Source organism: Quercus robur, chromosome 3, assembly GCF_932294415.1.
Source record: "Quercus robur chromosome 3, dhQueRobu3.1, whole genome shotgun sequence".
Classification (NCBI taxonomy): Eukaryota; Viridiplantae; Streptophyta; class Magnoliopsida; order Fagales; family Fagaceae; genus Quercus; species Quercus robur.
This window is the reverse complement of record NC_065536.1, coordinates 2872666-2886346: the sequence shown is the minus strand read 5'-3', so window position 1 is coordinate 2886346 and position 13681 is coordinate 2872666. Positions and strand designations below refer to the sequence as shown.

General features: G+C 33.9%; 1 protein-coding gene across 5 annotated transcripts; it reads left to right on the top strand.

Annotated features, from left to right (window-relative positions):
• Nucleotides 1-233: 233 nt before the first annotated feature.
• LOC126716699 (putative pentatricopeptide repeat-containing protein At1g12700, mitochondrial) lies at nucleotides 234-7528 on the top strand. Of its 5 annotated transcripts, none has more exons than XM_050417636.1 (5): nucleotides 234-2477; nucleotides 3536-3601; nucleotides 6908-7026; nucleotides 7136-7207; nucleotides 7298-7528. In XM_050417636.1, exon 1 carries the CDS (start codon nucleotides 590-592, stop codon nucleotides 2390-2392), a length of 1803 nt encoding a protein of 600 aa, XP_050273593.1. In that variant the 5' UTR covers nucleotides 234-589; the 3' UTR covers nucleotides 2393-2477; nucleotides 3536-3601; nucleotides 6908-7026; nucleotides 7136-7207; nucleotides 7298-7528. The 5 variants fall into 5 exon arrangements, 4 of the variants coding, with proteins under 4 accessions (XP_050273593.1, XP_050273592.1, XP_050273594.1 ...); XM_050417635.1 differs by having other exon boundaries at nucleotides 3444-3601; XM_050417634.1 differs by having other exon boundaries at nucleotides 235-2477; nucleotides 3406-3601.
• Nucleotides 7529-13681: the final 6153 nt, after the last annotated feature.

The following is a 13681-nucleotide window of genomic DNA, read 5'->3' as shown; positions in this document are numbered from 1 at the left end:
TAGCAAGGACCAAATTGACTGTTACCAAAATGTAGAGACTAAATTGACTATAAGCTCAAAATGTAAGGATCAAAATAATATTTTCACCTTAAAACAAAAAAAGATCTCCAATTAAAAAAAAGGTACAGGAAGTCAATCAAACCCATCTTTAACACTCTATGCAGCAACAATCTCATAAAAAATAATAAATTTTTTTTAGATTTCTCTCTCTTTCTCTCAATAATAAGATATTTGTTCTCTCTACCCCTTTTCTCTTAATCCGGATACTCTCTTTTTTTTCTTCTCTCCAATCTCCAGCACCTCTCTTCTTCTCTCTCTCTCTTTCTTTTCCCTTCTCTCCAGCGCCTCTCTACGCCCTCTTTTTGGGTCGTCGTTCTTGGCGTTTTTGGGTTAAGGTCGGAGAGGTTGTGGTGGCCGGTGGGTTGAGATCGGGCTGGCATTGAGATTGAGCTGGGTGGGTAGTTGAGATCGGGCTCGGATTGAGATCGAGGTGGGTGGGTGGTTGAGATCGGGCTGTGGATGGTAGAATTCGGAACCTCAAAACCGTTCTGATTTCCGCTGCCGAATTGTTTGCTGGATCTTCAGAAAAATGGGTACGCTTCTTCGTTCTTCCCACACTTGTTTTCGTTCTTATTGTTATTCTACTCTTTCTGCTGCTGCTACTACTTCTACTAGTATTGCTAGTGCTAAAAAAACCCCGAATCACAATCACCATCAAAATCAATTCTTGAAACCTGTTAGAGATCAGTGCAAACCTAGAAGCTTTAGGAATGTTGATCATGCCTTAGACCTGTTTGATAAAATGCTTCACTCGCACCCTTTGCCTTCCATTGCCGATTTTAATCACGTGTTGGGTGCCATTGCAAGAATGAAGCATTACCCAGTAGTCATTTCTCTAACTAAACGAATCAAATCATTCGGAATCTCTCCCAATGTTTATACTCTTAATATTTTGATTAACTGCTTCTGCCATTGGAACCGTCTAGATTTTGGGTTTTCTGTCTTGGCAACAATTTTGAAACTTGGTTATCACCCAGACTCTGTTACTCTAAACACCCTTGTGAAGGGTCTCTGTCTTCAAGGTAACATTGCTGGAGCTGTGAAGTTGGTAGAAGATATGGAGAAGAAAGGGTATCAACCTGATGCATTTACTTGTGGAACGATACTAAATGCTCTGTGTAAGATTGGTAAGACTGATATGGCTCTTGGGTTGCTCAGGAAATTGGAAGAAGGAGATTTTGAGCATTTAGTATCATTAGGGGCGTATAACACAATTATTGACAGTTTATGTAAGGATAGGTTGGTAACTGAGGCCTTGAACTATTTGACTGAAATGATGAGTAAAGGCATTCAGCCGGACGTTATCACTTACAATTCCTTAATTCGAGGCTTATGCAATTGCGGCAGGTGGAGAGAGGCTACTACTTTGTTGAATGAGATGGCACAGAGGAAGATCGTGCCAAGTGTGAGGACCTTCAACATATTGGTGGATGCATTTTGCAAAGAGGGGATGTTGATAGAGGCAAAAAAAGTTTTTGATAAGATGATTCAAAGAGGTATTGAGCCTAATGTAGTCTCTTATAATTCTTTAATTGATGGATACTGTTTGCAAAATAAATTGAACGATGCCATCGAAGCATTGAACATGATGGTTGAGAGGGGTTGTTCACCTAATGTTGTTAGCTATAGCACATTGATTAATTTATTTTGTAAAAATAAAAGAATTGATGAGGCAATGGATCTCTTTAACGAAATGTCCAACAAGGGAGTAACTCCTGATGTTGTGGCTTACAACACTCTTATAGGTGGGTTTTGTCGAGTGCAGAGACACAAGGCTGCTCTAGAGCTATTCCATAAAATGCAGGCTTGTGGCCAACTTCCAGATCCCCAAACTTATGCTGTCTTGTTGGACGGCCTATGTAAGAATGGACAAGTTGTTGAGGCAATAAAATTGTTTCTTGAGATGGAAGACAAAACGTTGGGCAACGATATTGTGATTTACAACATTTTGATTGACGGTTTGTGTAATGTCGGGAATCTTAAAGTTGCAAGAGAACTCTTTTATAGTCTACCCGCAAAAGGATTGCAACCCAGTGTTCGAACTTACACCATAATGCTCAAAGGGCTTTGCAAAGAGGGACTGCTAGAAGAAGCAAGTGAGATATTTGAGAAAATGGATGGAAGCGGTTGTTCACCTAACGATTGCACATATAACACAATAATCTATGGGTCACTGCGACATAATGAGACATCAAAGGCAATTAAATATCTTGAAATAATGGTTGACAAGGGTTTTTCAGCAAATGCGACAGTTGCAAGCATGTTTTTTGACTTGATGTCATCTAATCAAGTAGATAAGAACATTCAAGAATTTCTCCAGAAGCTTGTGTGAAGGTTTTTTAGTTTCTAAACATCAAGGACAAGTTTCATATTTTATCCATCACATGTCAATCTTTAAAAGATGTGTATCATTTCAGGTAAATTTTATAGACTTTCTAAAGATGATTTTCTATTTCATTTATGTATGCATGATTGTTTGTACCTTTAACTGTTCTATCTTTTGTTGTGATTTCATTGTGCACTCATGTTGTTGCTTGGAAGTTGGAACCTATTTTCCTGGATAGTTGTTTCAAAATTTTTTCTTATTTAAGGTTAATGCTAAATATTGTTGCTCTAAAATCTGGCATTTTTTGTATGGTTATACATCCCTTAGCCAATGGAATTAATGATAATAAATGTTCCCTCCAATGAAATTAAGTTTTGGAGTTGCATTTATGAAAACTGAGTTCACCCCCCCCCCCCCCCCTTTTTCCCCCTCTTATAAGCCTTGTAGTGCTTTTGTGCAGTGGACTTGAGTCAAATTTTGTTAGTCTAGCTTGGTTGGTTTATCAACTCAAGGAGTTAACTGATAATTTTGTATGTGCTTCTCCTTGAATTGTCTAAGAGAGAAGCAACTTAGGTTGTAGTGCAATACAAAATTAACTTCATGGTATAATCATTTTGACATTTACGATTTAAAGTAAATGAATTGAGTTGGAAACTCCCAACTTGCAATCATATAGATGAAGAATTGTTCATTTGTTAGTGATTGATTACATTTCATGGACGCAAAGAGCTGATTTTTTTGGAGCTTTTCTAATTTCATTTTGTTGTATGTAGATTGTGATTTCCTAGCCTAACTTAGGTTAGGTTTCTTAGTTTTAGTTAGTAATGTTATGCTTAAAGAAAACCAATCTTTTCGAAATACACAAGGTTAACTTAGTGATGTAATGTTTGGTCAAGTATAATATAGATAATCCCATAGGTCTTGTGAAATATACAACAAGGTTTATAAAAGTTGTGCTGTAGGTTACTGCAAAATCATTATAATGAGATAATTATTATGTATGAGTGTTTTCTTGTTAGGTTGATTTGGTCTTCAACTTGTGATTTTGGGAATTCAGCTTGAAATAAAAGATGGGGTTCTCTTTCACCAAGCTTTTTAGCTGGCCTTTTGCCAAGGAGATGCATATTCTAATGGTGGGTCTTCGTGCAGCGGGCAAGACTACCATTTTGTACAAGCTGAAATTGGGAGAGATTGGGACCACCCTTCCTACCATTGGTATTCTTTTGCTATATTGTTAACAGTGTCCTATTATATAATGTGCTGCTTGTTTCTAGTTATAGGTAGTTGGATTTTACAAATTCTTTTGTTGCTTAGAATTTTGCAGGTGACTAATTTTCATAATAATTAATTAATATATCCAAACATTTGAAAATATATCTATAATAATTTATGATAAAAAATATTTTTAACTTTTCTCTAGCTAAAATAGAAAGACAAATGCTCAGGTTAACTTTCCTTCAAAACTTTGTTTTTGTTTGGGATTTTTAACAGAACTAGATTCTCTCAAATTATTTGGGTTGGATGAGTTTGTCGTTAATCCAGGCTCAAGTTGTTGCCCTCAAGTAAATCATTCGGAACTTCATTTATGGCGAAGGTATATACTTCTAGGAATGACTTGGTTTGGGTGTCATTGGAGTTTCCAAGTAGAAGCAATTGAAGATTTAGCTCTAAAAATAAACTTAACTATCATTGGGTACATCATGGTAGATCCTCCTAAGGAATTATTGGATGAGAGAGCCATGAAGGAGAACTTTAGTCTCTATGGAGTTTGGAAGGAACTCAACCCAAAACTCAAACTGACTTGATGAATGAAGGCGGGATTGGAAAACTGGGTTCCTAACCAAGAGTGCTGAACAACACTTTGGTCCAGGATATCAGTGCTGAATGACACTAATGACAATTCGACACAAAAGCTTTGACCTAAAGTGCTGTGTGCCGGTCAGCCTATCTTGTTCTGTTAAGCTCTGTATTCCTACAACACCTCCTTGATAGTTGCTAATATGTGTTGGCAAGTTGGGAACACTGTTTCGATGGCTGGAATTGGGTTCTCATGGATAGGGATAATTTGGTCCATTTGGGAAGTTAGTTAGGATACATAGTTGCATGGTTATTTAGCATATGCAAGGGATTAGTTTTTCAACATATAGAACAACTTGTATGAAGGCTTTTAGTCTTTCAACATCAGGTACTTGGTTTCATAATTTAATGCTTTGCTAGTCAATCTATAAGGAGTTTCTTTTCATGTATATTAGTAGTGAAGATATGGAAAACCTCAATTGGTTCTTTAAATCTTTGAGAGATCAATTCAGATCTCAAAGCTTTAGGAATGTTGGTAGTGCCTTAGGGTTGTTTGATCAATCGGTTCACATGTGCCTTTTTCCTTCTGTTTTGGATTTTAATCCCATGTTGTATACCTGTTGGCATGGCAATTAAGTTTTCTATATGAGGAAATGAAATAGTAATATAGATATACTACTTAAACACATTGTATCACTTTATTTCACTATGAATGCTGTGCTATCGAGATACTTAAATCAACAAAGATGGTAATGGTCATCAATTCTTAGGTGGATTTATGCTACATCTAGTTGCATGCATTCACTATTAGGTCTGGATTATAAGCGTTGAAGTTTAATTTTTTTTCACAAAAAATAGAACTCATCGAGGACTTTTCAGGGTCACTCCTAAAACATTTGATCCATGAACAGGTGTGTTAATACTATAGCATGATGATGGCAGTAAAGTTACTATAACAAAAGTTTTAATATAAAATATATGGGGTTTGGATGATGATTGTTAATTCTACTAGAGGATCATCGCATGAGGACACTCATGCAGCTTTATTACTTTATGCCAATATGCCTGCTAACTTTGGTAGCAGTTGCAATCCTACTGCACCTCGGAAAATGGTAAACCATTAAAGTGTAGTACGTATTCTATATACAACTCTATTGACATATGTTACATCTAGATTAAATTGTTTTATGTAGGATGGAAAAGCCTTTATTGGAGGGACCATTTGGGTTTGTCCCTTGGTCTAAGCATTTCATCTCCTGTATTTATTTGAGATTTTTCTAATAATATTTGCAGTTAGTTTTATTGATTCCTAAATAATTATGAATTGGATGAATATAAATCCTTTTGGTATTGTTGCTAAAGATAGTTTTGAGAGGTTCATTCTTTTTCTGTTTGATACAATGCTTCACATGCACCCTTTCCCTTCCCTTGTGGATTTTAATCAATTTTTGGGTGCCATTTCAAGAATGAATCATTACTCTGTGGTCATTAATGTAGATAGAGATATGGAATCACTAGAAATTGCTCCTAATATCTTTGGCTAGAACAGTAGTAGATGGCAGTGGTACCTTGGTTTCTAGGCTTGATTATGATGCAGTTGATCTGTTCTTTCATCCATTGTGGATTAACTTTCAATGTGTAGATACATTCAAATGCTTTTCATTGTTAGTTAACGCTCAGATATTTTGTGTACAACTGACTTTCTCTCAATGGAATCATGCTTGTGCTTTGAAGCCCATTGGGAATTTGGTGAATGCTTTAGGTTTTTAGCGTGCTAGTCTTAATAAAGTAGTTGGTTACATCTCTATGATTAGGGATGTTTATGAAATTTTACATAAACAGAAGTATGTCCCAAATGTGAGGAGAGCGTGTATTATACTGCACCAACAACAATTTTGTTATAGCACTTGCTTTTAGTACTTGAGCCCAATGTTAGTTCTCAAGTACGTCCAGCATTCATATTTGTTAATTGAAGGTTGGCCTTTTTCGTTGTGTGCATTGTTATGCAAAGTTTTTGTTTTTGGTAAACAGGTAGACCTTTTTGCCATTTTGAAACATGGACAGAACTTAGATACAATTCCTTAATGTTCTCCAATTAAATTCACTCATGTGGCTGGCTAATGGGCCACATAGTTAAATTTATTTGTGTGCTGGAGAAGATACTAGCTTTTGTGTTGCTTGGTCAATGTAATTACATGATTGATTTTAATTGGTGAGTGGTGAACCTAATGTATCTAAGGAACAAAAGATGTTGTACTGTAAGTTTTGCTCTTAAAACATTATGCATCTATATGGGAAGCTTAAGTAAATGCTGCCAAAAGTGATCACCCAGATAGAGCTAAGATGGGATAAAACTGCATCACTTTGGTCTCTTAAGGGCTTGAAGACGTGAACACCTGATATTGATGGCCCACGTTGTTGAAAATGTGACACTGACAGCCACTAATGGCTCACATTGTTTATCGGAGACAGCTATTATTATATACTTTGTAAGATTCTCAATGTTTAATAAAGTATCTATAAATGGTTGGATTGGAGCATAATATAGCCCTGAGTCTTGACAATGGTGCAGGTGTACATGGTTTGTGCACTATTTAGAGATATAATGCCAATAACATATATACCCCTTGTACGTCTTACTGCCAATAGCTCATTTTACTTACCATCTCTTAGTTTTGTTTAAAATTTTCTTGTACATAATAATACTGTTGGTTGAATGCCTAGGATGAGTTGAGGGAGGCTGTGCTACTTGTATTTGCAAACAAGCAGGATCTTCGAAATGCCATGAATGTTGCTGAAATAAGTGATAAGCTTTGTCTTCATTCCCTCCATCAACACCACTGGTATATTAACACTCTCTCTCTCTCTCTCTCTCTCTCTCTCATGTTTTATCCTATGCATAGGAAATTTGGTATCCACTGATTGGGGCCATTACTTTCGATGTATATCCAGAGCACATGTGCCACTTCAGGGGAAGGGCTGTACGAGGGCCTAGACTGGCTTTTCAACAATATTGCTAACAAGGTTAGGCTCTAGTGCTGCATGCAACATAAGTGATAATCTTGGATATGGTTATGGGCTGGTTTATTAATATTTTCTATTTGGTTCTTGCAGGCTTAGGAGATTCGTAAATCTTCATTTACTTTTTTGGGCTGCAATCTCTGTCAAAGGGGATTTTGTCGTTACATGGTGTTTATGCATTTTACATTTGATATTGTCTTGAGAATGTATCTGTTTGTTTAGATCATTGTTACAATATGATAGAAATTGACATTTGCCTTGTAGATTCTAAGTAATTCATGATTCACAGTTCATAGATATGATTAAATCTTGCTTATTTTGGGATACCCTTGCTTTTGGTTCACCTTCAATGGATATGGTTGTAATAGTTTCTCCTCCCCCTAATTCTCATTTATGATTAAATGGGCAATTCTCCTATGTGGTGAAGTTGCATGGGTAGTTGAAGATCCATTGATGTTAATCTTTTGCGAGTCACCAATCTCTTTGTTTGGAATAGTGGTAGTAAGTGGAAGTTTATAGGGCTTGATTATGGGACAGTTGATTTGATCTTCTCTTCCATAATGGGTCCTCTTTCAATGCATAAGTACATTAAAAAAGCTGTTGAAATTTTAATCCATAACCATCAAGATTTTGGTTTAATGCCAAGGATTTTGGTGTTGAAGTCTTAATAGATTAACATGTGATTGGTTACATCTCAATAGCTAGGGCCTAGGGGTCTATGAAATTTCATATAAAAAGAATAGTATTCCAACTTTGGGGAGAGCATCTTGTATACAGCAACCACAACAACTTGTTAATATTTGCACTTGCTTTTAGTACTTGAGCCCAAGTAAATTTTGAATGCGCCACATCTTGAGTTAGAGCTTTGATATTTGCATCACTTTGCTCAACAATACATTGCATTGTTGAGCAAAGTTGTTGAATTGGTTAACCAATATGCCATACTGAAACATTGTGAAGGTCAGAAGGGTCACCCATTTAGAGTTCAGATATTTGCATCACTTGGTGTTGAAAGAGATTCATCTCTCATTATTGTCGCTAATGGTACATGAATTTGACCAATATCCAAGTTGAAGGCCATGAAGTTTTTTTTTTTTTTTTTTATGCTGAAGGCCATGAAGTTTTGACCATCTGGTGTTGATGGCTCATATTGTTGAACTTTTTATTTTGTTTTATATACTTATTCTTTGTTCAGTGTAATATATTACTGTGAGACACTACAACTTATAATGACACCTATCCCATCTTTAGTTTCTAACAATTCCGCTAAACTACAATCAAGTATAGCGACTCCACTAAATAAAACACAGCTAATTTACATTTAAAACCTTGATGTCTTTTATTTAAATTTTTATGGTCAAAATGTTTTATTTAAATCTTAAAATCTCAAAATACATTTTATTTAGCCAAGAGTACTGCAACTCAACTAGTTAGCACTACCTTCTTTTTTTCATGACAATTAGGAAAACATGATAAAAGGTTTAAATAAAACGTTTTTAAAAACTTTTATATTTAAATGAAACATTCTGGAAGTTATAAGATTTAAATGAAGCACACTTAAATCAACTAAGTTGAAATTATATTAGGATCTTAGTATATTATATGTAGGTACTCAAGAATTCTTGGTTTTGGCTTTGGCTTTTTGGCTTGATTGCCTTGCCTTGAATTTTTTTTGTCCCACATTGGAAAGATGACTTCCCTCCTTTTACCTTATAAGGCATGAACCAATGAGAAAGAATACCACTAGTTTGGTTCTCATTGGTTCATGCCTTATAAGGTAGAAGGAGGGAAGTCATCTTTCCAATGTGGAACAAAAAGAATTCAAGGCAAGGCAAGGCAAGGCAAGGCAATCAAGCCAAAAAGCCAAAGCCAAAGCCAAAGCCAAGAATTCTTGAGTACCTACAATAAAAGGATCGTAGAAAGAGGGAAGTCATCTTTCCAATGTGGGACAAAAAGAATTCAAGGCAAGACAATCAAGCCAAAAAGCCAAAGCCAAAGTCAAGAATTCTTGAGTACCTACATTATATTTCTATAAATAGTAGAATAAATGATTTCTGAATTTCATATACAAATATAGTAATAATAAATGTCTATAAATAACTATAATTATTATCAAATTTCGATTTAGACAATAAAAAAATAGAAGAGATAAAAAATTCTATTATGTTAAATTCACTCACATGGTTGCATTGACCGATAAGTTACGCATTTTAATTTACTTATTCTTGAAAGAAGATAACACATTTTTTATTGTATTAACCAATGCAATTACATAGATGAATTTAATTCAAGAACCTAAGGTATAGAATCCTAATAAATGTAAGGAATTATGCGTAATTTTGCTCCTAAAATATTATGCATTTGTTGGGGAAGTTTTGTTGTACAATGATTGATTTAAGGAAAATTTGTTAGAAATTATTAGAACTTTGAAACGAATAAATAGTTGGCGAAAACTCCATTTTAGTCCTTACATTTTGGGGTCACATTCAATTTAGTTATTACATTTTGGTAGCAGTCAATTTAGTCCCTGTTATTTTCAACTTGTAGTTAATTTGGTTCCTACAATTAACTCACTAACACAAAATGCTTACATGGTAAACAGTGTGCATTATTGACACATTTGAAGCCTATGTGGCAACTAAAATAAAATTTAAAATTTTTTTATTGTCGTTAAAATGTGCCATATTAGCATTTAAATTCAATTAGTTCAAAAAATAAAATAAAATTCTTAAGGACTAAAGATATCAAAACATCACAAGCTTTCCAATCGGATCAATTGATCAAATACCCAGCAAATCCAAAGAATATCAAGAAGAAGAAAAAATAATAATAGAAGCCTCTTAATACGTTAAGGTTTGTGAATGGCAAGTTTCATTTAATTTTTCTTAGATTCTTAACCTGTTACAGCCAAATTGTGTTGTAGATGTATTTTTCTGTTAGGAAATTGGTAGAATTCACTTATAATCCGCTAAACCCACTTAGCAAATCAAGGCGAATATTCAAAAATAGAAACTTTTGCACTCTCTAAACGCTCTAAGATTTGGGTTTAGTTCAAAGAGATCGAACCAAGTTGAGGAGAGAATAAGTGAGAGGGGAAAGAAGAAGAGAAGCCACCGCCAGTGGTGGCGATGGCATGCAATGGCAACATTAAAAGCCCAATTCTCATTGGCAACATCAAAAGCCCAATTCTCATTGGCACTATTAAAAACCTAAGCTATCTACTTGGCACTATTTTATCAAAAGCCCAAAGTTATCAATACTTGGCAAAATATTATATCATAATTATTTCACTTAAAAGTCCAATAATGAACAATACTTTAAGTTCTTAAACCTATTACTATAATATTACAAGCTCCTGAAATTTATGGCAATTATCTATTCTCAACCCATGACAATTATCTTATAAAAGCCCATGGAAAGTTATGATTATCTTAAACCCATGACATTTGTTTATTTATACCATATTATAAACCCATGGAATTTATATAAGAACCCATGGTCACTATTTATCTTATACATTCTTAATATCTATTTCCAAAACTCATGATAATTATTCACCTTATTATGATTATCTATAGAAAAACCCATGATAATATCACATTATTCCACTGTAATTGTTGTTACCATATTTTATTTGAAACCCATGGATATTGCCACTATTTAAAACCCATGGTAAATATTATTCTCAAGAAATATTGGAGGTCATTATTTAAAAGCCCCAAAGAAAATATCATTTACAAAAATAATCCATAGCAAAAATTATGAGAAACTATACAAGTTGTTATTTAAAGCCCATGAAAATTAATACCCAAAACCTATCATAAATATTTATTAAAGCTCATGGATTCATTTTATTTCTACTAACAACTAGAGCCCATGTAGAATAAAAATTCATGGCAATATATAGTAGCTTTGTCCATTTTGTAGGGCTCACAATGAGAAAACAAAAGGATAGGCCCAAGTGGAGAGAACTACCAAGTCAAAGGCCCACCAAAATGCTAAATTACAACCATTTTCCATTTATGGCTTGAATGAAACTTACAAAATACACACTATATTTGAACAAAATAAATTAGCCAAACAATCTCCTTGAACCACCCATAAGGAAGAAAGAACAAAGACAAGCTCAAGATCAGTTTTTTGTGAATTTTTTGTGAACTCGTAAAGAGGAAGGTGCAATTAATCAGGGATTCATCATTCTGTAAAATAATAAGAAAATACAAAATAATAAAAATCGTATCCTAATATAAAATTGAGTACAAATAAATATAATATAAATCATAAAGTCATAAAAAACAAATTTTTAACAACGAAGTGTTCAATCTCAAAACTAAACATGATAACTTTACAAACCATGGCCTTGTCCCTTTCCTCCAAAAAATTTGTCATAAGATATCCCCCTTTAAAAAGGACAATATTCAATGTTGTCCACTATTCATATTTGTGTAGTTTGACTAAATTAAATTTCTTTGTGCTATATCCAACCAAGAACCATAAAGACAGTTAGAGTGAGGAAGACTGATTTAATTGGAAAAAAAAAAAAAATGAAGGCCTCTAGAAGAATTCAAACTCAGTATCAATAGCAAGCATCGCCTCTAACTTAAACATTGGCGACCTTTTTGTTTGGAATGTGGGCAATATAGAGGGATAGAAACAATAAAATATTTAGCAATGCAGCACTCTTAATTATAGTGCTGAAATCATCATGCATGAAAATGTTTGTGGAATGGTCTCACACCCTTGGCCTAAAAGATATGCAGTCGGAGATTTTGGGTACACCATCATGAGGTCTCTCCTTAATGCCAAAAGATAATAGATAGATAGATAGATAGATGTAAGAGTTATCGTTAATGTTTAGGAAATTATCGAAATTGTAATGTCTACAATGCCAAAAAATCCAATTTGATTGAAGTTTCTTTTGTGTTATCTAGCTACCAACTCAAGTTCAAAACTAAACATATATTATATCCAAAATCAAGCTATGTCTAATATTATTCAACCTTCTTGCAAAAGACAAGAACATAGAAATATGAGACTAAGCTATCCATCAAACCCCATTTGTTCTATAGATCAACATGCACAATTCCAATTCCCATTGCACATTCCCATTAACATTTTTCTCTTATAAGAGTGTTAGAATTATGGATTAGTGATTAAATTCATTATTTTCTAATAGTTTAAGCTCTTGAGACAATCAGTCATCAACAATCGATAGCTAAGTGATATCACTATGAATCTTTAGTACTAATTCACTGTAACAATTGCATAAAAGAATATAAAGATAGAAATTCAGAGGTAGATTAGAAATAGAGAAGAAGATTGCCTACCTGAATAAATTCCCAAAATTGACACAACTCATTCCAAGAAAACTATTCAAATCGAAGAATGGGATAGTGAGTTTAAAATAGTAAGCTGCAATTTGGCCCACTTTGGGGTTACTTTGAAACAACACATTTTGGCGAGGTGTTAAAGCCGTTGAGGCTCTAAAAGAGCTGAACCTTTTTTAATGGAACATAACGACTGGTCATTCTTCTTCTTCTTCTTCTTCTTCTTCTTTTTTATTTTTTTAATTTTTAATTAATTTATTTTTTTCATTTGCTCTAATAAGCATTGCATACTTATCGGGTACAAAGGAAAGACAACAATTAATTTTTTTTCAAAGCAATGAAGTTGAAAATTTTGAGACCTTATTTTCTTGTTATACAATTAAATAGATCCTCAAATTGACTATCCGTAAAGAGCCGATTACATACTTCAAGTGTCTAATATCTACAAAATCAAGCTATTAGAACCAATTCTCATAGCAAATTCTAAACTTCAATCCCCATTAAAATTGTTTTAAGTTGGTTAGCTTGTAAAGTCAAATTTGCACTCTACTCTATTCATACCTTGTTAGGCTTAAATGTGGACTTCAAAATTATGAGGTGGCTTGTATATAAGCTAAATTTAAAGCACTAAGTGTGCATCATTGAAAACTGTGACAATAAGCCCGAAGGGTGAATTGGTGAGGGAATGAGCCTGAATTGGAAATCCCCACTTGACATTTAGCTTGAAACCAAAACCCACTGTGTTTGTTGGAACCAAAAGTGAAGAGAAATAGTATGCACACACACACACAAAATCAAACACTCAACTTTGATTAAAAATATTGATGAATTGATAATGGTGGTGATGAAAGAAAAATCAAACTTTACAGGAAAAAATGATGATGAAGAAATTACACATGTTTTGAATCTACTACCATCTCAATCGAAATTTTAAGGGGAAAAAATAGAGTAAATATATTAATAAAAAATCACAGAGTCTTTACTTCAAAATTCAAGTTGTTATTCTTAACACGCAAAAATATAAACTAAAACAACATACTAACAACGTCAACAATGGCATCATGAAACAATGGTATTGGTCCAATCATTGAAACATGATACAAACACCATAGACAGATAAAAAAAGAAACAAATATAGTTTAAAATATCA